At 41.1% G+C, this 26318-nt stretch overlaps 1 protein-coding gene across 1 annotated transcript in view; it reads left to right on the top strand.

Annotated features, from left to right (window-relative positions):
• HOOK3 (hook microtubule-tethering protein 3) overlaps nucleotides 1–26318 on the top strand; it is a 128552-nt gene that overhangs the window by 73734 nt on the left and 28500 nt on the right. The window contains exons 10-15 of the mRNA XM_012001057.1: nucleotides 1325–1465; nucleotides 2869–3070; nucleotides 8141–8251; nucleotides 9270–9357; nucleotides 17864–17933; nucleotides 21050–21190. Of these exons, the coding sequence (XP_011856447.1) occupies nucleotides 1325–1465; nucleotides 2869–3070; nucleotides 8141–8251; nucleotides 9270–9357; nucleotides 17864–17933; nucleotides 21050–21190 (753 nt within the window). The remainder of the gene's footprint in view (nucleotides 1–1324; nucleotides 1466–2868; nucleotides 3071–8140; nucleotides 8252–9269; nucleotides 9358–17863; nucleotides 17934–21049; nucleotides 21191–26318) is intronic.

The following is a 26318-nucleotide window of genomic DNA, read 5'->3' as shown; positions in this document are numbered from 1 at the left end:
CACTGAAAATCTGAAATGACTTTTGTTTGGAAAAGTAATGGTCAGAGTAGACCATAAACCACAGATTAGGGGTTTCAAAATAAGCACATCTTCGGGAAGAGCCAGATGCCATGAAAAGTTGCAGGCAGGGATTTTTAAAAGACAGATGGATTTATAGACTTATAGAAATCTATATAAATGTGTGTGTGTGTATGTGTGTGTTTATAGAAATAGGCTTATTTAAAGGGGTGAGCTGATTTAAAAGGACAGGCAAGATTTAAAGGAACAATATTTCAGACATATTCTGTGGGAAGAAAAGTCCAAAAGAAAGGAAGAAGGGCCCTTTGACCTTTGGGTGGTGAAAGGAAAAAGAAGAAAAAGGAAAATATGTTCTGCAAGATAAGACAGAAGCACAAAATTGAAAGACTTATTAAGAGTATGAAGAAAATACTTTGTTACGGTTTACTAAAAAGTGCATCATGACTTGTTTCTTACCTAGCCATAGATTTCTAGTGTTAAAACAGAGAAATTAAACATCAATTAGATTTTTACTTTACTGAGTAACTGAGTATGGTAACATAACTACTATTCTCGTTATTCCTTAGTGAAATGTTTCTGGATTTTTTTTTTCTTTCACCTTAACAGGAAAAAGTAATAAACTTTTCTTAGGCTCCTTAGAAACCTTAGAAACAGTCCATTCCCTTTGGTCCACATCAGTAGTTCAAAGAATGGTCGAGGCTCCTGGAGGTCCTCTGAGACCATTTGGAAGAATCTGCAAGACCCTCTGTTTTCCAACTATGTGTCTGCAAGGCTAGATTTTCTTCATATACTTCAGCCAAAAACAACATGTCACCAACAGATGAGTGTAGAAACAAATATGAGAACCCAGCTGTCTTCTATTAAAACAGATAATAGAATCACAAAAATGTAAAACAGTGCCACTCTTCTCACTTTTTTGTTTTAGAAAATAGTTTTTGTAAACAGTATGTTGTTTTTATTAACATAATGGGTTTATTACTGTAAGCCACTGTGCCAGACCATATGTGTTAATTTTATAATTTTAAAAGCCCTTAAATAAATTGTATCTGCAGTTCTGAAAAGCATTGCATGTTGTCTTGCCTTCTGGTAGGGAAATAGTAACCAGTTGTCACCGTTCCCAAGACTTGGGACAGTGGAGTCCATTTTTATGACAGTTAATATTTGAGAATGCAGCTTGTGGCCACTAACATGGGAGGCATATTCAAGAAGGCTTTATTCTCATGCTTTATATTTTTCTTTTACTGTTCTAAGGAGAATGAGGAGGCAGTAAATAGTGCTTTCTTGATCTATTATGTATTGGTTACAGACTAGAAGCAGCCAAAGATGATTATCGAATACGCTGTGAAGAGTTAGAAAAGGAGATCTCTGAACTTCGGCAACAGAATGATGAACTGACCACTTTGGCAGATGAAGCTCAGTCTCTGAAAGATGAGATCGACGTGCTGAGGTAAAAACCTCACCTTCACCTTCACTGCCCAGCACAGTTTGGCTCTAGTGTTAGAAACTCTAGGGTTTCCGAGCATCTAGCAAGCTTAAGAGCCAGGCTACCTGGGCTGAGATCCCGGGTCTACTGCTTATGCAACCTCTGTATGGCCGTTTGCTCATCTGCAAAATGGAAACAATACACATGCCTACCTCAGGTTTATATGAGGAATTGAGTGAATTTATATTTGTAAACACTTGCAACAGTGTCTGGCAATTAAGTGATACACAAGTGTTTGTAAAATAGAAATTCTGTCACTTCTTACTTGTACAGCTGTGGAACTGTTCTCTCGCCACGCCCGCAAGGCCTCATTTTCTTGCTGCGCCTTGTTGTTATCCCTTCAGTTCTCTCATGAGGTGCCTCACTCCCTGCCACCTCATTTTTTCACTCCTCTTCTTGTACAGTCTCCTATCCTCTGTTGATTATCTCAACCATCTACATTTTCTACTTTTGCTCTTTGAATACTGAGAACAGGGGAAATGCGTAATTGATAGTTTTGTGCTGCTGCCAGTCGGTGGCTTCCTTCTGAGCTGGGTTCTTCCCAATGACCCGCCCTCCCCCTGCTCATTGTCTCACTCACAGCCATTCCGATTCTTCAGGATTCTACTCCCCTGGCTGCCCTCCCCCCACACCTCCCATGCCTTAGTCTCAATAGATGACCTTGTCTCCTATAGCAGGGAAGAAAGAGGCCATGAACTGCTGGACTCTCCCTGTCTTTTGTCTCCTGCACCTCTAAACTTCACTGGGTTCCCATCCACCCTTTCTTTAGAGAGTGTAGACCTGTTATTCTTCCTCCTGTTCAGGGCTAATTCCTTCTTCAGTGCTCTGGACCTCCACCTTTCTGGCCTACACAGGGACTGTGTTACATCAATCCTCATTTCTTTTGCCTTTTGGATCTCTCTCCTTTGTACACATACATGCACATGCACATTTAGGTCTCTTTAATCTTAAAAAGAGAGGGAGTTATTACTCTCTCCTTCCCACCAGAACCAAACTTAGATTACATAAGGTAAAACTGACGTTCTCTCCTCGACCCTACTATCTGCCCACACTGCCCCACTGAAGCTGCTATTCCGGTCGTCACTGATAATTGCCAGATTATTTGGACACTGTTAAACTTACTTTTCTTTTGTGCCACATGTCACTCTGCTGGCTGCCCTCTCCTGCTTGGTTTCTTAAATTATTATCTCCATTAAACATGTAATTGTAACTTAGGTCATATATTTTAACCTGTGCAGAAAATTAACCTGGAATCACTTTTGTCTTATTTCATTAGGTGTGTGTTTCCTGGCAATCCTTCTTAATACTGAAACAACTTTACAAGTGTGGATGTGTTTCTGATTTTTTAATTTCCCATCTAATTCTAGACATTCTTCTGATAAAGTGTCTAAACTAGAAGGTCAAGTAGAATCTTATAAAAAGAAGCTAGAAGACCTTGGTGATTTAAGGCGGCAGGTTAAACTCTTAGAAGAGAAGAATACCGTGTATATGCAGAACACTGTCAGTCTAGAGGAAGAGTTAAGAAAGGCCAACGCAGCGCGAAGTCAACTTGAAACCTACAAGAGACAGGTAAAAGAAACACAGCATCTTGATGATGGTTTCAGGCAAGCTCTCAGTTATAGCATGTAGCTTACCAAAATTACTGACTTGTTTTCATGGTATTCTATTTTTTATCTTTTCTTTATTGTATTTATTTTTTTAGGAGACTTAAGTCTCACTCTGTCACCCAGCCTGGAGTGCAGTGGCGTGATCTTAGCTCACTGCAACCTCCACCTCCCAGGTTCAAGCAGTTCTTCTGCCTCAGCCTCCCAAGTAGCTGGGACTACAGACGCATGCCGCCATACCTGGCTAACTTTTTGTATTTTGGTAGAGACGGGGTTTCACTGTGTTGCCCAGGCTGGTCTTGAACTCCTGAGCTCAAGTGATCCACCAGCCTCGGCCTTCCAAAGTGCTAGGATTACAGGTGTGAGCCACTGTGAGCCACCATGCACGGCCTATTGTATTTATTTATATTTATCTTATATTTAAAGAGCTTTAAACTCTCCATAGCAGGTACTTTTATTTTTATTTACTTATTTTTATTTATTTATTTATTATGTAATACTTAAGAAATACACAAATGTAAAAGCATAGTTCAGTAAATATTCATGCTTGAATAAAACATTCTCTCCCCCTCCTCATTACAGGCAGCCTCCATGCTGCAGCTTTCATTCCCATTTGTCTCTCTATACTTTTGCTACATATATATATTTATCCCTAAAAAGTTATAGCATTTTGACATGTTCCAAAATTTTATATAAATTTTTTTTCTTTTGCTCAGTGAGATTTGTTTATCATGATAGGTATAGCTTTATAACATTCATTTCCACTGCTGTATAGTATTTCAGTTAGTCTCTGTACCAAAATTTACCCATTTTCCTGTTAAGAGTCCTACAGGATGTTTCAGCTTTTTTTCCTGTATTAAAAGAAATGCCATATAAATAGTATTGTACAGGTCCTCTACTATACATGTGTGAAGGTTTTACAACTTGATGGAATTTCTGTCTAAGAGTATCGTCAATATAGTTAGATATTAGCAGATTGTTCCTTAAAGTTATTGTGTTACCAACAAGCAGTTTATATTACTGTTGCTTCACATCATCACCAACACACAGTATTGGCAAACTTTAAATTTTGCTGGCCTGGCACAGTGTCTCATGCCTGTAATCTCAACACTTTGGGAGGCTGAGGCAGGAGAATGGCTTGAGCCCAGGAGTTCCAGACCAGCCTGGGAAACATAGCAAGACCCCATCTCTAAAAATAACTTTAAGTTAGCTGGGTATGGTGGCATGAACCTGTGGTACCCGCTACTTGGGAGGCTGAGGTTGAAGGATCGCTTGAGCCTGGGCCTCAGAGGCTGCAGTGAGCTATGATTGCACCACTGCACTCCAGCTTTGCTTTTGTGCTGCATGTGACTCTGCTGGCAACATGGGACATGTAAGACCTTGTCTTGAGAAAAGAAAAAATAAGTAAAATTTGCCAATTACATAGGTATAAAATGGTGTCTCCTTTTAATTATACTTCATGTTACTCTGATTACAAATATATTGACTGACCATATTTCTTTTGTAAATTTCCTATTTTTATCTTTTACCCATTTAAAAGATTGAATCATTTACTGATTTCTAAAGGTTGTTTATATGTTCTAGATATTCTTTATCACTTGCATATATTTTTACTTAATCTCCTATAGGTCTATGACTTGGCCTTTTACTTTTTTGAGGTTGATAATTTCAGCATAATGAACTTCAAGTACTTTTATGATTTGTACTTTTTATATTTTGAGAAATTATTTCCTACATAAGTTTATAGTCTAATCTTCTCTATTTTCTTTACAAAGATTTAAAGTTTGTTTTGCACATTTAGGTATTTAATCCACTTGGAATTAATTTTTGTGTAGGGTGTGAAGTAGGGATCCCTTTGAGACTCTTTTTGTCTGTGTGGATAACCAGTCAGCCTACCACCATTTATTTAATAGTCCTTTCTTCCCCAATGACCTGCAATTCTATCTTGTATATCTAAAGTATCCATGTTGTTTATGGGTTGTTTCTGAACACTTTCTTCTGTTCCCTTGGTATATTTATCTGTTCCTACACCAATATCACTCTCAAGTTTTACAGATTTTTAGCAATTTTGATAGATGGTAGTGCAGACTCTCATATTTTGTCCTTTTTCAGAAGTCTGTTCTCAGCCCTTTGCTTTCCCTTTAAACTCCAAACTCATGGGAATTGGAATTACTTTGACTCTCTTGATCAATTTGGGGAGAGTTGTTCCTGTCTGAACATGAGACCTTTCCGTGGTCTTACATGTCTTTGGGTTAAGTTTATTAATGTTCTTCTAAAGATTTTGTGCATATTTCATTGTAGTTACTGTTAGGTGCTTTGTGTTTTGGGTTGTTTTTTGAATGCAGTTAGATAGAGATACCATTTTCACTTTATTACTAATTTATATGAATGAAATTAACTTTTATATGTTGATTCTGCAACCTTGCCAAATTCTCATATTACTTCTGATAATGTCTGTAGATTCTCTTGTCAGAAGGGATATAGTAAAGAAATAAAAGGAATTTATGTCTTTTTTTTTTTTTTTTTTCTGAGACAGGGTTTCACTCTGTCACCCAGGCTAGAGTGCAGTAGTGCAGCCATGGTTCACTGCAACCTCGACCTCCCCAGTCTCGGGTGATCCTCCCATCTCAGCTTCCCAAGTAGCTAGGACCACAAGTGTGTGCCACCACACTCAGCTAATTTTGTAATTTTTGTAGAGATGGGGTTTCATCATGTTGCCCAGGCTGGTCTTAAATACCCGGGCTCAAGACATCCTCCTGTCTCGGCCTCCCAAAGGGCTGGGATTATAGGTGTTAGCCACTGCACCCAGCCCAATTTCTCCCTTTCTATTCCATATCCTTTTTTTTCTTCTTAATCAGCACACCCAGATTTCAGTACAACTTGGAGGGAAAAACAATAATGGTGGGAAAGCATTCCTTGTTGATTACATACAGAATGTTTTATTTTGCCAGTGTATTACAAAGTTTGCTATATGTTTTTTGTTTGTTTGTTTTCATCTGTTTGTTTTTGGTTTTTTGTTTTGTTTTGTTTTGAGACAGAGTCTCACTCTGTCGTCCAGGCTGGAGTGCAGTGGCACAATCTCTGCTTTTTGCAACCTCCACCTCCCACATTCAAGTGATTCTCCTGCCTCAGCCTCCTGAGCAGCTGGGATTACAGGCGCCCACCACCATGCCTGGCTAATTTTTGTGTATTTTTAGTAGATGCGGGGTGTCACTATGTTAGCCAGGCTGGTCTCGAACTCCTGACTTCCGGTGATCCACCTGCCTTGGCCTCCCAAAGTGCTGGGATTACAGGCATGAGCCACCGTGACCGGCCACTTCATTTTTTAAATGATAATATTTTGTCTACAAGCCTTCTTTGTGTGCTTTTTCAAATCTCTCTGGTTATTTTTGATGGTCTCTTACTCCTTTTTGTTTTTTATTTTATTTTTATTTATTTATTTATTTATTTTGAGGCAGAGTCTGGCTCTGTGGCCCAGGTTGGAGTGCAGTGGTGCAATCTCAGCTCACTACAACCTCCACCTCCCGGGTTCAAGCAATTCTCCTGCCACACTCTCCCGAGTAGCTGGGATTACAGAAGTGCGTCACCAAGCCCGGCTGAATTTTTATATTTTAGTAGATACAGAGTTTCACCATGTTGCCGCCAGGGTGATCTCAAACTCCTGAGCTCAGGCAATCTGCCTGCCTCAGCCACCCAAAGTGCTAGGCTTACAGGTGTGAGCTGCCGTGCCTGGCCTCCTACTGCTTTTAAAATTTAGATTTTTCTCTTTATTTTTTTAAGTATGTGTATTTTGTATCTGATAATTCCAATCTGAAATCCTTAGAGATCTTATTCTATTATTTTTTGGTTGTTATTGCTGTTAATGTTTTCCACAGAGTCTTGTTCATTGTGACATATTTCTTTATGGCCTTTATAATTTTGGATTTTGCTCTTTCATTAGCTCATCTTTACCTTGGGGAATCCTGAGGCTCATGGGTTGAGGTTTTGTTTCTGTGGTCAATATGTGTGTTTGTTTATGACAGGTTTTCCACAGCATTACCAACTAATACTCCTCTAATTGCTTGGCTTAGGTTTTCCCAGACAATGCAAGTAGTAAAAATTCAAACACAAGTCCACGTATTATTAACAGGCTGTGATTACAAACTTCCAAGTTACCCTTTTTTCTTTCATTCTTACTTTTTTTTTAAGATAGGATCTCACTCTGTTTCCTAGGCTGGAGTGCAATGGTATGGTCATAGCTCACTGCAATCTTGAACTCCTGGACTCAAGTGATCGTCCCACCTCAGCCTCCTGAGGAACTAAGACATGTGCTGCCACACCCAGCTAATTTTTAAATTATAGAGACGGGGTCTCACTATGTTGCCTTGTCTGGTCTCAAATTTTGGGTTCAAGCCGTCCTCCCGCCTCAGCTTCCCAAAGTACTGGGATTACAGGCGTGAGCCACTGCACTTAACCCCCAAGTTATGCTTTTTTAATCCCAAAGCACTCAGTTTATTTTTCCAGCTGATGAAATTTCTTTTTCCTAATGCACCTATTTGCTGATTTGTTACCTTTTAGAGCCCAGGGTGGTTTAACAACCACTCATCTCCTTTTAAAGCTCTAGGTTCCTATTGACACCTCATGGTACCCAGAGCATCTGCATGAACTTCTCATTCTGGTTTTAACCTCTGAAGATTTCCCTTATTTTCTTGTAAGCTTAGCTATGCAATTGGAATCCCCCTGCCCCACTCCAGCATTTATTTTGTTTTATACAAAAAGAATTTCAGACTACCCAGTTACCTCTATTGCTGGAAATGAAAATCCTATAGATTCTTTTATGATTTTGAACATTGTTACACTGGATGATTCTGGTTGGGAACCCATAGTAACTGGGCAGGTTTTTATTCCTAGTTCTCTCCACTGTGTTAGACTGCTGGATCATATGCATTTGAGTACTGGTGGGAGAGGGTTTGGTTTTCTTAAACCTATAGAAGAAAATAGTGATAATTTCTACTGTTTCAGATTATGTATAAGTAATGGTATCTTTCTGTATCAGGTAGTAGAACTACAAAATAGATTATCCGAAGAATCAAAGAAAGCAGATAAACTAGATTTTGAATATAAGCGGCTAAAAGAAAAAGTTGACAGTCTTCAAAAAGAAAAGGATGTGAGTATATGTATTAGGCATTTTGGTTTTGAGCGCTGCTAAAATTAAGGCATTTATGTTTAATTCATGTTTGGCCACATTAATTTATTTATGAATTTAAAAATTAGAAATCCTGTTTATTTTTAAGCTATAGGAGAATTCCATTTGTGTTTCAGAAATAAGGCAAAAAAGTCTAAAGAATATTTTTATAATACTTCATTCAGATTTATTTTTTATATAGTTATCTTTTCTACCACTGTTGTCTCCTTTACCTTGTTCTGCTCATGACTTTCTATAAGTTTGTGTAGCTTTCTTGTTTTCTGTATGATTAATAGAGGACTTTTTGTTGTTCAGCATATTTCAAATCTTTTAAAAATATTTCTACTTTTTCATGATTTATGAATATTTATTGTCTTTGTTCTTCAATGTTTTATGTCTAGTGAAAAGAATGTTAAGAAATTAGTGGCCGGGTGCGGTGGCTCAAGCCTGTAATCCCAGCACTTTGGGAGGCCGAGACGGGCGGATCACAAGGTCAGGAGATCGAGACCATCCTGGCTAATCGGTGAAACCCCGTCTCTACTAAAAAAATACAAAAAAAACTAGCCGGGCGAGGTGGCAGGCGCCTGTAGTCCCAGCTACTCGGGAGGCTGAGGCAGGAGAATGGCGTGAACCCGGGAGGCGGAGCTTGCAGTGAGCCGAGATCCCGCCACTGCACTCCAGCCTGGGCGACAGAGCAAGACTCCGTCTCAAAAAAAAAAAAGAAAGAAAGAAATTAGTTACTAATTGTTAAAGATGGAGTAGACAGTTTTGTTTAACTGTGGATAGCATATTGCCTTGCACATAGTAGATATCCAGTATTGTTAAATGGGAAAAATTGTTTTAATCTTTTCTTCCTTCTATGATCTTTCCATAGAAAAGCAAAAGGTAAAACATGTTCATGTTCACTATTGTTTATCATTCTATTAGGTAAGACAAAGGCCTCTGGTGAATAAGTTCTTAAAACGTGAAGCTAACCCTTCATGTTTTTGTGTCTCTCCAGAGACTGAGAACAGAAAGGGATTCTCTGAAGGAAACCATTGAAGAGCTTCGTTGTGTACAAGCTCAAGAAGGGCAGCTCACAACTCAAGGTAAAAACGTTTTGGGAGCACAAACCAGATGATTTCTTTCTTTTATTTTTTTCTTTTCTTTCTTTTTTTTTTGAAATGGAGTTTCACTCTTATTGCCCAGGCTAGAGTGCAATGGCACAGTCTCCGCTCGCTGTAACCTCTGCTTCCCGGATTCAAGCGGTTCTCCTGCCTCAGCCTTCCAAAAGTTGGGATTACAGGCACACCACCACGCCCGGCTAATTTTTGTATTTTTAGTAGAGACAGGGTTTCACCATGTTGGCCAGGCTGATCTGGAACTCCTGACCTCAGGTGATCCACCCGCCTTGGCTCCCAAAGTGCTGGGATTACAGGCGTGAGCCACCACGCCCAGCCAGATGATTTATTTCTAATAGTATAAATAAAACTATTTGGTTCACTTGAACATGATTGTACCAATAGATAGAAATGAAACATTGGGCCCACTTGCGCTCCTCTTCGCAAAGCCCAGGCTCCAGCGATTGCCTTTTCTTATTGGTCCAAATGGTGGTCTGAACCCTCAGTCACTGAGCCAATTGCCAAATCAGTCACACCCGCTTTTTTCAGAGGAATGCGTAAAAGGTGGAGAGGAATCTGAAAAGCAGTTGGTTCGTCTTAGAAAATGGCCAACCCAGAGAGTCTGTGTGGCTCCCTTCCATTCTGAGAGTACTGTGTCCCCTTATTTTTGACCTCTAAGCCTTGCGTAAAACAAGCACCCTAAGGAATCGCCCAGCAGTCCAGCTGTCCCTGTGGATGCCGAGTCCCTCCCAAATTGCAGGGCCTGGCTACTGATTGGCCATGAAAGGCCTCCTAGGCCCTCACTGGAGGATCTGAACGCCCCTCCTTGGCGTAGCGACTGGAAGGGGTGGCTCTGGCGAGGACAAGCAGCGGCCTGGGGAGAGTCGGTCACGGGTGGGGCGCACATAAGAGTGGGAACCTGGGAGGCCGGGCTCTTGAGGGGTTGCGGGGAGGAGAGAGCCCACATGTTTCGTAACAATGAAGACACCACCAACCCCTCAGCGCCGCCGGGCTGGGACACGTGCCTGACCTGTGTTCCCTTAATGAGGATTCTGTGCTGTTAGGGATTATTTTTATTGCAGCCCTTGACATTTCCGTACTTCATTTCTCAGTCAGCATTGATTTTTAAAACTCCCGGCCTAGTCTCTTGCCGTGGACTCATTCATCCCACAATTATTTAGCACCTGCTGTTTGCCAGGCACTGTATGTATTAGAGCTGGAGATACAAAAATAAATTAGGCAATTGTGGTACAAGATGATAAGTGCTATAATTGAAACGTGTGCAAGGGCTGGTAGTGACATAAAGGATTTTCCTTGTGGATAGGTTTACCCAGAAAGGCTTCCCAAAGACATAGGATGAGTCAAGAATGAATGATAGGGCTTTAACAGGCCCATGAAAAGAAGTGGATGTTGACTTCTACAGCTTTTGAATTAGACGATGCTGCCGTGCTAATTTCTCCAAAGGAGAAACAAAAGTAGTGTAATAGAGGTATTCTTAATACTTCCCTTAAGATAGATACATATTTTGAGACGGAGTCTCACTCTGTTGCCAGGCTGGAGTGCAGTGGCGAGATCTTGGCTCCCAGGTTCAAGCGATTATCCTGCCACAGCCTCCCTAGTACCTGGGACTACAGGGGTGTGCCACCACGCCCGGCTAATTTTTTGTATTTTTAGTAGAGACAGGGTTTCACCGTGTTAGCCAGGATGGTCTCAATCTCCTGACTGTGTGATCCGCCCACCTCAGCCTCCCAAAGTGCTGAGATTACAGGTGTGAGCCACCGCGCCTGGCCAAGATGTAGATGTAGATGTAGATGTAGATGTAGATGTAGATGTAGATGTGTGTGTATATATGTGGATGTGTGTATATATATATATTTTAATCCAAGTGCCATAAAAGATGTTTTAAATCTAATTCCTACTTTGTTGTAAATTGCTTTGGGCAGACAATTTAAGCTTAGATCCAGCAATGCTATTCAGGTTAGGGGCTGTCAGTGTTTTGTAGAAAAGGGCAAATTTAGGCCGGGCATGGTGGTGACACCTGTAATCCCAACCCTTGGGGAGGCTGAGGTGGACAGAGGGCTTGAGCTCACAAGTTCAAGAGCAGCCTGGGCAACATAGCAAGACACCCCCCCACAAAAAAAAATTTTAAAATTAGCTGATCATGGTGGCATGTGCCTGTGGGCCCAACTACTCAGGAGACTAAGGCAGGAGGATCACTTGAGCCTGGGAGGCAGAGGCTCCAGTGAGCTGAGGTCACTCCAGTGAGCTGAGGTTGCGCCACTGCATTCCAGCCTGGGCAACAAAAAAAAAAGAAAAAGAAAAGGGCCAATTTAGTAATAGGATAATTTGGCAAGGATGACAGAAACAAAGACTTAATTGCAACTTGAGTTTTTTAAACCTCATCAAGTTTGTGTAAGAATGGTGTTTCTTGGCCAGGCACGGTGGCTCATGCCTGTAATCCCAGCACTTTGAGAGGCTGAGGTGGACAGATCACGAGGTCAGGAGATCAAGACCATCCTGGCTAACACAGTGAAACCCCATCTCTACTAAAAATACAAAAAATTAGCTGGGCATGGTGGCAGGCACCTGTAGTCCCAGCTACTTGGGAGGCTGAGGCAGGAGAATGTCGTGAACCTGGGAGGCAGAGCTTGCAGTGAGCTGAGATTGCGCCACTGCACTCCACCCTAGGGGACAGAGCAAGACTCTGTTTGAAAAACAAAACAAAACAAAACAAAAAAGAATAGTGTTTCTTACAGCATGATGGATAATGTTAGAATCACCTGGGATGCAGATTCCCAGGTCCACTCATGCCTACAAATCAGGGACTCGGGGGACAAGGTTCAGAAAGGTGAAATTTAAAACAGTGCCCCAGATGTTTTTTGTGCACATCAATGTTTTAGGCCCTCTGGCATAGAATAATGGAGGCAGATGTAAGGTAAAATTCATTTCCTCACTGTTGGGACATGTTGGGAGAACATGTTTGTATCTGACCTTTCTGTCATCCCCTTTGTTATCAGTGTGAGATCATACAGTCCTCAAGAAGTATTAATGAAATGACTTACAGAAAAAATTTTCTTAAATAACACTCTGTTGCCTGACACCCCTTATATAAGCAGAAAGGAGTCTGGGACTTCAGCTTCTAAAATGGGAACCATGCTAAGGATCAAAAAGTGAAGACACTTGGGGACCCCCTGTCTTGCAAATACAACCAACCACAGAAGGGCGTGAGAGTAGTTTCTTGGCTTCCTTGACTTCCTTCTCACTTTTCCTTGGTTAACCCAAAAAGACCCAAAGCTCAATCATTTAGGTGGGCTGATGATTCCGTATCATTCAAACTTTCAATCACTAAGAAGAAAAAAAAAAAAAAAAGATGTGTGGAGATATCCCAAAACATATTTAGGTTAACTTTATGGTATACTTTATTTGATTAAAACACTTAACCATTAGACTGGGCACAGTGGCTGACGCCTGTGATCCCAGCACTTTGGGAGGCCAAGGCAGGTGGATCACTTGAGGCCAGAAGTTGGAGACCAGCCTGGCCAACATGGCAAAACTCCGCCTCTACTAAAAATAGAAAAATTAGCCAGGCATGGTGGTGCGTGCCTGTAATTCTAGCTACTCAAGAGGCTGAGGCACAAGAATTGCTTGAACCCGGGAGGTGGATGCCACAGTGAGCTGAAATAGCACCACTGCACTTCAGCCTGGGCAACAGAGTGAGACTGTCTCCAAAAAAACCCAAAAAAACCAAAACACTTAACCATTAAAGAAGGCCCAAAAAGATTCACAACTTTAAAAAGAAAACTGGTATGTATCATCATAAACATAAGGTGTCATAAATGTTGAATACCATCATAATGGTCTCTGCCCTGCAGCTTGAGCTAGTAACTAAACTCTCCAAGACTTGGTTTGTTCTGCAAAATGAGAATCATAACTTCTTTCTCCAGAGCCAGATGAAGAGTTTTAGATGCTCTTAGTAAGGCAAAGCACTCCCCAATATGTAATTTTAAATGAAAACAGTATTAAATGTAATATAGAAAAAGTTGTGCTGTATTAAATGTAATACAGAAAAGTTGGCTGTAATACTCTGATATTCTTTCTTAAGAAGATATCAGATAACTATTTTCTTTTTTCTTTTTTTGAGATGGAGTCTCGCTCTTGTCGCCCAGACTGGAGTGTTTTTAAGACGAAGTCTTGCTCTTGTCCCCCAGGCTGGAGTGCAATGGCGCAATCTAAGCTCAGCACAACCTCCGCCTCCCAATTTCAAGCGATTCTCCTGCCTTAGCCTCCCGAGTACCTGGGATTACAGGTGAACTGCCACCACGACCAGCTAAATTTTGTATATTTAGTAAAGACAGGGTTTCACCATGTTGGCCAGGCTGGTCTCGAACTCCTGACCTCAGGTGATCCGCCCGCCTTGGCCTCTCAAAGTGCTGGGATTACAGGCATGAGCCACCGCACCCAGCCACTTTTTGCATTTTTAATAGAGAAGGAGTTTCATCATGTTGACCAGGCTGATCTTGAACTCCTGGCCTCAGGTGATCCACCCGCCTCGGCCTCTCAAAGTGCTGGGATTACAGGCATGAGCCACCGCACCCAGCCACTTTTTGCATTTTTAATAGAGAAAGAGTTTCATCATGTTGACCAGGCTGATCTTGAACTCTTGGCCTCAGGTGATCTGCCCTCCATGGCCTCCCAAAGTGCTGGGATTACAGGTGTGTGCCACCGCGCCCGACCAGATAACCATTTACTCTTGACAAATCAGGGTGACCTAGTTTTGCTGGTGCCCTAAGATCACACCTAGTGGCGGGTAATTTAATGTTGCACACTTAACACAATTATTTCAAATATTAAATAGAATATAGGCAAGGCATGGTGGCTCGTGCCTGTAATCCCAGCACTTTGAGAGGCCAAGAAAGGAAGATTTCTTGAGTCCAGGAGCTTGAGTTCAGCGTGGCCAACACATTGAGACTCCATCTGTCTCTAAATATGTATTACAAAAATAAAAATAATGACTGGGTGCAGTGGTTCATACCTGTAGTCCCAGCTACTTGGAAGGCTCGGATGGGAGGATCACTTGAGCCCAGGAGTTTGAGGTTACAGTGAGCCAAAACTGTGCCACTTCACTCCAGCATGGGTGACAGCGAGACCCTGTCTCTAAAAGAAAATAATAATTTTCTTTTAAGTACATCAGACTTCCTAAAGCAGTGATTTTTTTTCAACTAAGAAAAGTTGAGTAGGTGTCAATCCATTAAGGAACTTAGATCCTAAGGAGAAAACTGCTCTTTCTCCCAGGAAAAGAACCACACTTGGCTCAAGGTTTACCCCTCCCACTCCTTTGTCATCAGCTGGGGATGGTGGAGGCTGATGGATCGCTTGTTTGGCTTCACAGTTCACTCCCAGACTAGTAACCAGCCTGTGGCTTTTTAGTTACCTGGAACTGGAATTTTTCTTTTCCTCTGACTACAACATTCTTTTTTCCCTGCTCCTCTCTTTCATTTCACCTCCTTGCTCTCTCTCTGTTGTCTTATTAATCAGCTGTCTTCTTGCTTCATTTTCCAGTTTACCCAGCTGCACAGAAACCATTTTCATTTTGTTCTTACCACCACTCCCCTTCTTTATTCTCTTGACCTGTTTCTAGACCAAGCTGTCAAATCCTAATTGAGATATCCAAATTTTTTTTCTCTATTCTAGATTACCAAGGACAACTTAAGGAAATTATTATATATCTTTCTTTTTTTCACCAAAAGTATGTCGTTTGTGATTATAACTGCATCCTCATTGCTGCCTCACAGTTCTTTCAGATATCTCTAAGCATCTCCACATGAGTGTTGTTTTTTCTTTTCTTTTTTTTCTTTTTTTTGAGGTGGAATTTTGCTCTTTTTGCCCAGGCTGGAGCACAGTGGTGTGATCTCGGCTCATTGCAGCCTCCGCCTCCCAGGTTCAAGTGATTCTCCTGCCTCAGCCTCCAGAGTAGCTGGAATTACAGGCGCCCGCCACCATACCCAGCTAATTTTTTGTATTTTTAGTAGAGACAGGGTGTCACCATGTTGACCAGGCTGGTCTTGAACTCCTGACCTCAGGTGATCTGCCTGCATTGGCCTCCCAATGTGCTGGGATTACAGGCATGAGCCACTGCACCCAGCCTCTACATGAGTTTTTATGCAATTTTAAGAATCTCACCTGAAGTTTAACCCTTTTTCTCTCAGCTCTGATATAATCAAGAAACCATAAGCCCTTTCATGTAAACTATCACATTTGTTTCTTTGCACCTATAAACCTATATGTTTTAACCTTGCTGCTATAGTTTGAATGTCCCCTCTGAAACTCATATTGAAAGTTAATACCCAATGTGGTAGTTTTGAGAGGTGGGGCCTTCAAGAGGTGATTAAAGCATGAGGACTCTGCCCTCAGGGATGGATTAATGCATCCATGGATTAATACGTTAATGGAGTAATGCGTCATCATGGGAGTGGTACTGGTTGCTTTATAAGAAAAAGAGGGCCTGGTGCAGTGGCTCATGCCTGTAATCCCAGGACTTTGAAAGGCCTGAGGCGGGTGGATCTCCTGAGGTCAGGAGTTTGAGACCAGCCTGGCTGACATGGCAAAAACTGGTCTCTACTAAAAATACAAGGATTAGCTGGGTGTGGAGATGGGCATCTGTAATCCCAGTTACTGGGGAGGCTGAGGCAGGAGAATCAGTTGAACATGAGAGGCGGAGGTTGCAGTTAACCAAGATCGTGCCACTGTATTCCAGCCTGGGTGACAAGAGTGAAACTCCTCAATAAAAAGAGAGACCTGAGCAAACAAGTGAGCATGCTCAACCCCCTCACTATGTGATGCCCCGTGTTGCCTCGGGACTCTGCAGAGTCCTCACCAGCAGGCAGGCTCTTACCAGATGTGCGCCCTCAGTCTTGGACTTCTCAGCCTCTAGAATTGTAAATAATAATTTCTTTTTTTTTTTTTTGAGATGAGGTCTCACTTGTTTACCCAAGCTGGGATGCAGTGGCATGGTCTGGCCTCTGCCTCCTGGGCTCAAGTGATCCTCCCACCTCAGCTTCCCAAGTAGCTGGGAATACAGGCATGCACCACGGTGCTCACCTAATTTTTTGTATTTTTGGTGGAGATGGGGTCTCACCATGTTGCTCAGGCTGGTCTCGAACTCCTGAGCCCAATCGATCCACCCACCTCGGCCTCCCAAAGTGCTGGGGTTACAGGCATGAGTCACCACAGCCAGCCAAAAATAGTGTTTCTTATAAATTACTCAGTTTCAGTTCTGTTATAAGCAACAGAAAAAGGATTAGGACACCCTCTTTGTTTATGTATCCTTTGACCTAGCACTTTTGCTCTACGAATTAAATTTACCCTAATGAATTAAAGCATTGTTTCTAATAGTGAGATTTTGAAACAGCCTGAAAGTTCAGCAATACAGGAATAGTATTCTTATTCAACTGTATACAGTAGAGCCATTTAAAAGAATAAGGTGGCCGGGTGTAGTGGCTCACACCTTTAATCCCAGCACTTTGGGAGACTGAGGCGGGCAGATTGCCTTAGGTCAGGAGTTCGAGACCAGCCTGGCCAACGTGGTGAAACCCTGTCTCTACTAAAAATGCAAAAACTAGCTGGGCGTAGTGGCAGGTGCCTGTAATCCCAGCTACTCAGCAGGCTGAGGTAGGAGAATTGCTTGAACCCAGGAAACAGAGGTTGCAGTGAGCCAAGATCATGCCACTACACTCCAGCCTGGGCGACAAAGTGAGACTCCATCTCAAAAAAATAATAATAATAATAAGGAATATTTTCTATACACCTGACAGAGAGAAATATGTATGTTACATCATTACATTTAAAAAGTAAGGCTGGGCACAGTGGCTCACGCCTGTAATCCCAGCACTTTGGGAGGCTCAGGCGGGAGGATCACCTGAAGTCAGGAGTTCAAGACCAGCCTGGCCAACATGGTGAAACCCCATCTCTTCTAGAAATACGAAAAATTAGTTGGGTGGGCACCTGTAATCCCAGCTACTCGGGAGGCTGAGACAAAAGAATTGCCCGACCCCAGGAGGCAGAGGTTGCAGTGAGCTGAGATCGTGCCATTGCATTCCAGCCTGGGCAACAGAGCGAGACTCCGTCTCAAAAAAAAAAAAAAAGTAGAATAGAATAGAGGTTACCAGGGGATAGGGGAGGGAGGAATAGGGAATTACTGCTTAATGGTTACAGAGTTTGTGATTTGGATGATGAAAAAGTTTTGAAAATACGTAGCAGTGATGGTTACACAACATTGTGAATATACTGAATGCCATTCTATTGTATACTTAAAAATACTTAAAATGGTATTTTTATTAAGGCCACACTTAATAATATTTTAAGACCACTGTGACACGGTCCTTTACTTGAAAATTATTTTTGCTGTTAAAAATTAATGCTCAAAGTAGGGTTTCATATCGAAAGTTGTATAACTGTGTTTTCCATTAGCCTTATATTTATGTTTGTATATTTACAGGGTTAATGCCTCTTGGAAGTCAGGAGTCTTCAGACAGTCTAGCTGCAGAGATTGTTACACCTGAAATCAGGTAAGGAGATTGTGGTGTTCACATTTACACTGCACAGTATTCCTGGAGAAAACATACTTCTCTACAATATGAAGAAGATCATTTCCTTATTCTTTCTAACCAACATTTTCAACATGAACTCAGTGTTAAATTTTTATGTTTTCAACATGTTAGAATCTTTCTTCTGCTGGCCCTATGGAAAATTGATTTGCTCACTTCAATAAGACAATCTTTCACACATACAAAGCCAATTATTATGTCCTAAGCTTGAGTATCCTCAGCAGACATTAAACAATGAAGACATTTGGCCTGTAGACAATAGTTGTGCTTAGCTATCAGCATGCAAAATCATTAGTTATTAAGATTTGTCTGCTAACCGGCTGGGCTTGGTGGCTAACACCTGTAATCCCAGCACTTTGGGAGGCTGAGGTGGGCGGATCACAAGTTCAGGAGATCGAGACCATTCTAGCTAACATGGTGAAACCCTGTCTGTACTAAAAATACAAAAAATTAGCCAGGCGTGGTGGCAGGCACCTGTAATCCCAGGTAGTCGGGAGGCTGAGGCAGGAAAATGATGTGAACCCAGGAGGCGGAGCTTGCAGTGAGCTGAGGTTGTGCCACTGCACTCCAGCCTGGGAGACAGAGCAAGACTCTGTCTCAAAAAAAAAAAAAAAAAGATTTATCTGCTAACCACATGGAAAGGTCTGGGAAAGACATAATGCTATAGACAGGAGGAAATGACTCCCCATCTTAAACTACTCTTCCCTCAATCATACCTTATATTTTTTATTCATAGCATTTTTAAAATTCCATTTATTTATTTATTTATTTAGAAGCAAGGTCTTGCTCTGTCACCCAGGCTGGAGTGCAGTGGCGTGGTCACAGCTCACTGCAGCCTTGACCTTCTGGGCTCAAGCAATCCTCCTACCTCAGCCTGCTTAGTAGCTAGGATCTCAGGCACATGCCACCACGCCTGGCTATTTTTTGTAGAGACCGGGTTTTGCCATGTTTCCCAGGCTGGTCTTGAACTCCTTGAGCTGAAGTAATCCGCCTGCCTTGCCCTCCCAAAGTGCTGGGATTACAGGTGTAAACCACCGCACCCAGCCAGTTTCATTTATTTTTATGCATAACTAGCTTTATGTATAAAAATGAAAAATAAGTGGGGGAGACACCAAATGTCCATTAAAAGGAGACTGATTAATTCTGAATATTGCTTTTTACCTTTTTGGGGCCTATTTGCCCCTTTTTAAAATGGACACTGGCCTTGCTTCTTCATAAACTTCCTTGGTAGATACTAAATAACATTTGTGTAAGGGTTTCATACACTGTAAAAATTGAAATAAGCTTTCAAATACTTGTTGAATAAATGGAAACAATTTGTAGTTGTTGGTTAACATTTGTTTAAGAAGGACAAATGGGCCAGGCGCAGTGGTTCACTCCTGTAATCCTAGCACCTTGGGAGGTCAAGGTAGGTGGATCACCTGAGGTCAGAGTTCAAGACCAGCCTGACCAACATGGCGAAACCCTGTCTCTACTAAAAAAGTACAAAATTAGCTGGGTTTGGTGATGCATGCCTGTAATCTCAGCTACTCAGGAGGGTGAGGTAGGAGAATCACTTGAACCCAGGAGGCAGAGGTTGCAGTGAGCTGAGATCGCACCATTGCTCTCCAGTCTGGGCAACAAGAGCAAAAGTCCATCTCAAAAAAAAAAATAAGAAGAAGTACAAACAAAAGGCGTGTAAGGCAGCACCAAGTCTGGAAGTATCTTGTGTACCTTTTTCTTTTTTGCCATCTGATATGCTACTTTATAATTGAACTAATAAGATTTGTTGAATAAATGAACACATATTCATGAACGTTTATAAGTAAGTGGTTATGTCCAAAACAACTCACAATTTTTAAGGAAACGTATTGGTAATACAGTTGGTTTTTTAAACTAGGAACAATGATAGGTCAGGTGCGGTGGCTTACATGTGTAATGCCAGCACTTTGGGAGGCCAGGGCAGGTGGATCACTTGAGGCTGGGAGTTCGAGACCATCCTGGCCAACATGGCAAAACCCCATCTCTACTAAAAATACAAAAAAATTAGCTGGGCATGCTAGCACATGCCTGAAATCCCAGGTACTCATGAGGCTGAGGCACGAGAATCATTTGAACCTCTGAGGCAGGGTTGCAGTGAGCCTAGATGGCGCCACTGCACTTCAGCCTGGGTGACAGAGACGCCATCTCAAAAAAAAACAACAAAGTCCCTGTTGCCCATAATAGAATACATCAAATTCTAAATAGTTGCTTGAATTAGATCACAGATTTGGTTCATCTTTTCAGTAGCAAAAGTAAAAGATTTATTATGTTTATAAAATAAGAGCAATGCGTGTATGTGCATGTTTCTTTCTTTCTTTGATTTTTCTTTATCCACAAGAAGCTTTTCCACAGCTTTTCATAGTATTTGGTATCTGTTCATACTGTCTTCATGGGGCCCCCTAAAGATGACCCTGTGTAAAGAAAAGAATGAATTATATCTTCAACAAGTATGTCTTCATATGAACTAACATTTAATTATTTTGTCCCTGCAGTAAATATGGTGGCAAGTTCTGTATGGATACTGTTTTTAATATCCCTTAATGTAAGCTTTTGGCATATACAGAGTCCAAAACAGTGCAGTCCGGTAACCTGATTGTAATGATCTGGCTTGTTTCAAGAATTTAATTTTACATATTACAGAAATGGGTAGACTGAATGTCTTGAAATGATTCTTGTCGGATATAATATCTTGCCACCAAATGATTGATAATTTAAGAGCATAGCACTAGAGATTATGTTCTCTAATAAGAATCAAATAACAGATAAATAAATGCATTCATAGTTTAAATCAGGGAAGAAATAGGATTTTGAAATCATATTTATTACAAATCATTGTATTTAGAGACTATATTATTTCTATAAAGAAAATATTTAAAACCCTAAATGTGGTGTCTTTGCCAGCTATAATAGCTGAATTTGTTGCACTTTCTTTATTTTTCATTTCTGTTCTGGTATTAAATTTGTAAGAGTGCTTAGCTGGATTTGATACCTGTGTTGTATATTGATGCACCAAATGACTGTGTATATAATATTTAGTTTTTATTTTGTTCATTCAGGGAGAAACTTATTCGTCTTCAGCATGAGAATAAGATGTTAAAGCTTAACCAAGAAGGTTCGGACAATGAAAAAATAGCCTTATTGCAGAGCCTTCTAGATGATGCAAATCTACGCAAGAATGAACTGGAGACAGAGAATAGGTAGAGTATTATAGGTGACCGCATCTGGCTATAAGTTTTCCCTATTTGCCTTGATTCTGAATCCCTTAAACAAAGAACTGGCAGGGCATGGTGGCTCACACCTGTAATCCCAGCACTTTGGGAGGCCGAGGAGGGCAGATCGCTTGAGCTCAGGAGTTCGAGACCAGCCTGGGCAACATGGTGAATGAAACTCCATCTCTACAAAAAATGCAAAAATTAGCCAGGCATGGTGGTGCATGCCTGTGGTCCCAGCTACTCAGGAGGCAGAGGTAGAAGGATCATTTGAGCCCAGGAGGTGGAGGTTGCAGTGAGCCAAGATCACACCACTGCACTCCAGCTTGAGCAATAGAGCAAACCTGTGTCTCAAAAACAGAAAAAAAACACACACACACAAAACAAAACAAAAAAACCAACAACAAAGATCTGAATTGTAGTTTGAAAAATGGCCATGTGGTGTTCTCTTTCCCTTTAAGGGAACTTGAATCCATTTCTTCACTTTTGGGCAGACTTGCCAAAAAACATTGGGCTTTTTTAGAATGGTGTTGTTCTCTTTACTTCTTCATGCAAAATGATACCAACTCTACCATTTACCCTTTCTAATCACTAATTAAAACTAGAGGATTTTTAAAAATCTGATAATTCAGTCTTTCACAAGAATTTCAATTCACAGTTGTTGTCGGGCTAATAGAGTTTACCATTTCCACAGGAGTGTGTTGGAGCTCTGTTGGTGTGGGGAGAGCAGTAGCTCCCTCGTAATTGGATTGACAAAGCATTTTTCTTCTAATCTGTTATTTATTGTGACCCTAAAAGGAACTAATTCATCTTAGGAACAACTGACTTATTTTGAAAGTTTAGAATCTGCAAAATTGCTGTGACAGTTGTACACATCCTACCCTTCTTCCTGTAGCTTTACATTTTAAAGCTACTAAGATAGAATCAACAAACAGTGTAAATCAGTATAAATGCTAGAGTGATTATAAGAGCACCATCAAGCATAAACAGAAGGAGAAAATTTTACATCAACTCTTAGGAGTCTAGAGAATGAGGGATTTTTTTAAAGTACTCAGAAAAAGTGGGAAGTGGAGACAGTGGAGCGGGGGAGATTGCAGGAGCAACTGGCGGGCGGGCAGTCCCTCTGGTGCAAGTGTCTTGATGTTCGCCTCATTCATCTTTTGCCTCTGAGTTGTATTTTAGTCAGGAAAGTCTCTCCCTACCCTGATATTTTTTTAGTGAGAAAACACCCACAACTTTCTTCATACTGCTTTGCATTGTTTCTCACAGGCTTTATAATTATTGCTCTTTTTCCCTGAGACAGGACAGCCAATTGTCATTTATACAATGTCCTTGTCTGTGGATGACTAATCACCACCCAAGTTCCTGTGTGACTTACTGCTGGGTACAACTTAGTGTTGTGATTGTCTCTTAAATTACAACACCGATGATGAATAACTTAGATTATGGTTGACTATGATCTATAATGATAATAACAGGTAATATTTACTAAGCACCTGTTTGTCTCAGGCATTGTGCTAGGTGTCTTAAATATGCTTTCTTACTTTATGAAAGTTTTACAGATGAGGGAACTCAGACTCAGACCGTGACTGCCTGACTCCAAAGCCTCCATACCTAATCCATACCCTCTTTCTTGCCAATTTATCTTGTACTATGTTTGCACAATATTTATTCCTTTTCCTGTCTTCCTCTCACAGGATGTTTTTTGTCCTAAGTGACTTACCCTAAGTTTGTTCTTACTGAATTTAATGAGTATTTATATTACCTTGACTCTAGCTTAATATCCTACTAGTTTACAACATTGGGTCCCACTGAGTCTGTTACAGTTTGCTCACTGCCCATGTATATCACCTGTCAGAAAGCAAAGTCTGTCATAGACCTCTAAAGTCCTTTCCAATTAGTTTTCCCAAGAGCGAGCACTTTAGCATATCTGTAATACCTGCCAGTCCTCAAACAATATTAGAAGAGGGTAGAGGGTTGAGAGGGAAGCCAAATCAGGATTCCCCAGGAATTCTGCCAAAGTAGACCTGATCTTGTTTCTGTACCTCTCAGAGTGTACTGTAATCTCAAGTGCACCCTGTCCCTGCATCCCACAGCTGTATGTATTCAGCAATTAGACTTTGATTAAAATGTTAACTATCTCAATCCCTGAAGTGTGGGAGAAAGAAGGTAGAGGCAATTCACATTGATAGAATACCTGCAATGTGCAGGGGCTCTGCTAGGCACACTTTAGTCTATTAAACAACCCCATGAGGTAGGCATCATAATCCTCATTTATTTTGTAGATGAACTTTTTATTTTTTTTATTTTTGTGGGTACATAGTAGGTATATATATTTATGAGTTACATGACATAGTTTGATACAGGCATGCAGTGCATAATAATCATATTGGAGTAAACGGTGTATCCATCCTCTCAAGCATTTATCATTTATGTTATGAACAATCCCATTATACTCTTTAGTTATTTTTAAATGTACAATTACATTATTTATTACTATAGTCACTTTGTTGTGCTAGCAAATACTAGGTCTTATGCATTCTTTCTATTTTTATGTGCCCATTAACCTCTTCCCATTACCCTTCTTAGCCTCTGGTAACCATCCTTCTACTTTCAAGCTCCATGAATTTAATTTTTTTAATTTTTAGCTCCCACAAATAAGTGAGAGCATGTGAAGTTTGTCTTCCTGTGCCTGTTACTTCACTTAACATAATGACCTTCAGTTTCATGCATGTTTTTACAAATGATAGGATTTCATTCTTTTTTATGGCTAAATAGTGCTACATTGTGTTCTGCATCTACATATACCACATTTTCTGTGCCTATTAATTTTTTTATTTTATTTTATTTTTTTGAGACAGGATCTCACTCTGTCGCCCAGGCTGGAGTGCAGTGGTATGATCACGCTCAACCTCCCAGGCTCAAGCTATCCGTCCATGTCAGCCTCTGAGTAGCTGGGACTATAGGTGTACACCACCATGCCTGGCTGATTTTTTAATTTTCTGGAGAGACAGGATCTCCCTGTGTTGCCCAGGCTGGTTTCAAACTCCTGGACTCAAGGGATCCTCCCACCTCAGCATCCCAAAGTGCTGGCATTATAGGCATGAACCACCATGTCCAGCCTCTTTTGAGATATAAATATCTGTTTAGAATAAATATGTTTAGATCTTTTGTCTTTTTTTTTTGAGGATCTCACTCCTTCACCCAGGCTGGAGTACAGTGGCACAATCACAGCTCACTGCTGCCTTGACAGCCCGGGCTGAAGTGATCTTCCCACCTCATCTTCCAAGTGACTGAGATTACAGGCATGTGCCACCATGCCCAGGTAATTTTTTCTATTTTTTTGTAGAGATGGGGTTTTGCCATGTTGCCCAGGCTAGTCTTAAACACCTGGGCTCAAGCAGTCCACCCACCTTAGCCTCCCAAAGTGCTGGTATTACAGGGATGAGACACCATGCCCGGCCCTCCTTGTGCCTATTTTTAAAATTGGGTTATTAGAGTTTTTCCTGTAGAGTTGTTTGAGCTCCTTATATATTCTGGTTAGTCATCCCTTGTGAGATGGGGAGTTTGCATGTATTTTCACCCATTCTGTTGGATGTCTCTCACTTCGTTGGTTGTTTCCTTTGCTGTGCAGAAGCTTTTTAATTTGATATGATCCCATTTGTTCCTTTTTGCTTTGGTTCCCTGGACTTATGGAGCATTACTCAAGAAATCTTTGTCCACACCAATGTCCAGGGAGCGTTTCTCCAGTTTCATTTTACTATTTTCAGGTCTTAGATTTAAATCTTTGATCCATTTTGATTGGATTTTTGTATATTGCAAGAGATAGGGGGTCTAGTTTCATTATTTTGCATAATGATATCCAGTACCATTTATTGAAGAGACTGCCCTTTCCCCAGAGTTAAGTTCTTGGCATCTTTGTTAAAATAAGTTCACTGTAGATGTATAGATTTATCTCTGACTTCTCTATTCTGTTCCACTGGTCTGTGTGTCTGTTTTTATGTAAGTGCCGTGCTGTTTTGGTTACTATAGCTCTGTAGTATAATTTGAACTCAGGTAACGTGATTCCTCCAGTTTTGTTCTTTTTGCTTAGAATAGCTTTGGTTATTCTGGGTAGTTTGTGGTTCCGTATAGATTTTAGGATTGTCTTTTCTATTTCTGTGAAGAATATCATTGGTATTTTAATAGGGATTATTTTGAATCTATAGATAGCTTTGGGTAGTATGGATTTTGTTGTTGTTGTTGTTGTTGTTTTTGGGTTGGAGTCTGTCTCTGTCGCCCAGGCTGGAGTGCACTGGCACTATCTCAGCTCTTTGCAACCTCCACCTCCCAGGTTCAAGCGATTCTCTTGCCTCAGCCTCCTGAGTAGTTGGGACTATAGGCATAAGCCACTACACCCAGTTAATTTTTGTGTTTTTAGTAGAGACAGGGTTTTGCCCTGTTGGCCAGGCTGGTCTCGAACTCCTGACCTCAGGTGATCCACCCACCTCAGCCTTCCAAAGTGCTGGGATTACAGGCGTGAGCCACCATGCCTGGCCAACAATAGGCCAAAGTATGGCACTTGGACATACTGAGTACTTTGTTGTTGTTGTTTTTTCCTTTCAGTGGAGAACTGGGTCTCGCTAAATTGCCCAGGCAGGTCTCACACTCCTGGGCTCAAGCTATCATCCTACCTCTGCCTCCCTAAGAGCTAGGATTACCGATGTGAGCCACTGCACCCAGCATGGACATTTTAACAATACTGGTTCTTCTAATTCATGAACATAGAATATCTTTCCATTTTTTTGTGTCTTCAATTTCTTGCATCAGTGTTTTATAGTTTTAATTGTAGAGATCATTCACTTCTTTGCTTAATTCCTAGGTATTTTATTTTAGCTGTAGTGATCATAAATGGGATTCTTGATTTCTTTTTCAGATTGTTTGCTGTTGGCCTATATAAATGTTACTGATTTTTGGCTGGGCCTGGTGTTTCATGCCTGTAATCCCAGTACTTTGGGAGGCTGAGGCGGGTGGATCACGAGTTTAGGAGATCGAGACCATCCCAGCTAACACAGTGAAACCCTGTCTCTACTAAAAATACAAAAAATTAGCCGGGCGTGATGGCGGGCACCTATAG

Source organism: Mandrillus leucophaeus, unplaced genomic scaffold (assembly GCF_000951045.1).
Source record: "Mandrillus leucophaeus isolate KB7577 unplaced genomic scaffold, Mleu.le_1.0 Scaffold649, whole genome shotgun sequence".
Classification (NCBI taxonomy): domain Eukaryota; kingdom Metazoa; phylum Chordata; class Mammalia; order Primates; family Cercopithecidae; genus Mandrillus; species Mandrillus leucophaeus.
Note: the sequence above shows the minus strand (reverse complement) of the source record. Positions and strands in the feature narration are given on the sequence as shown.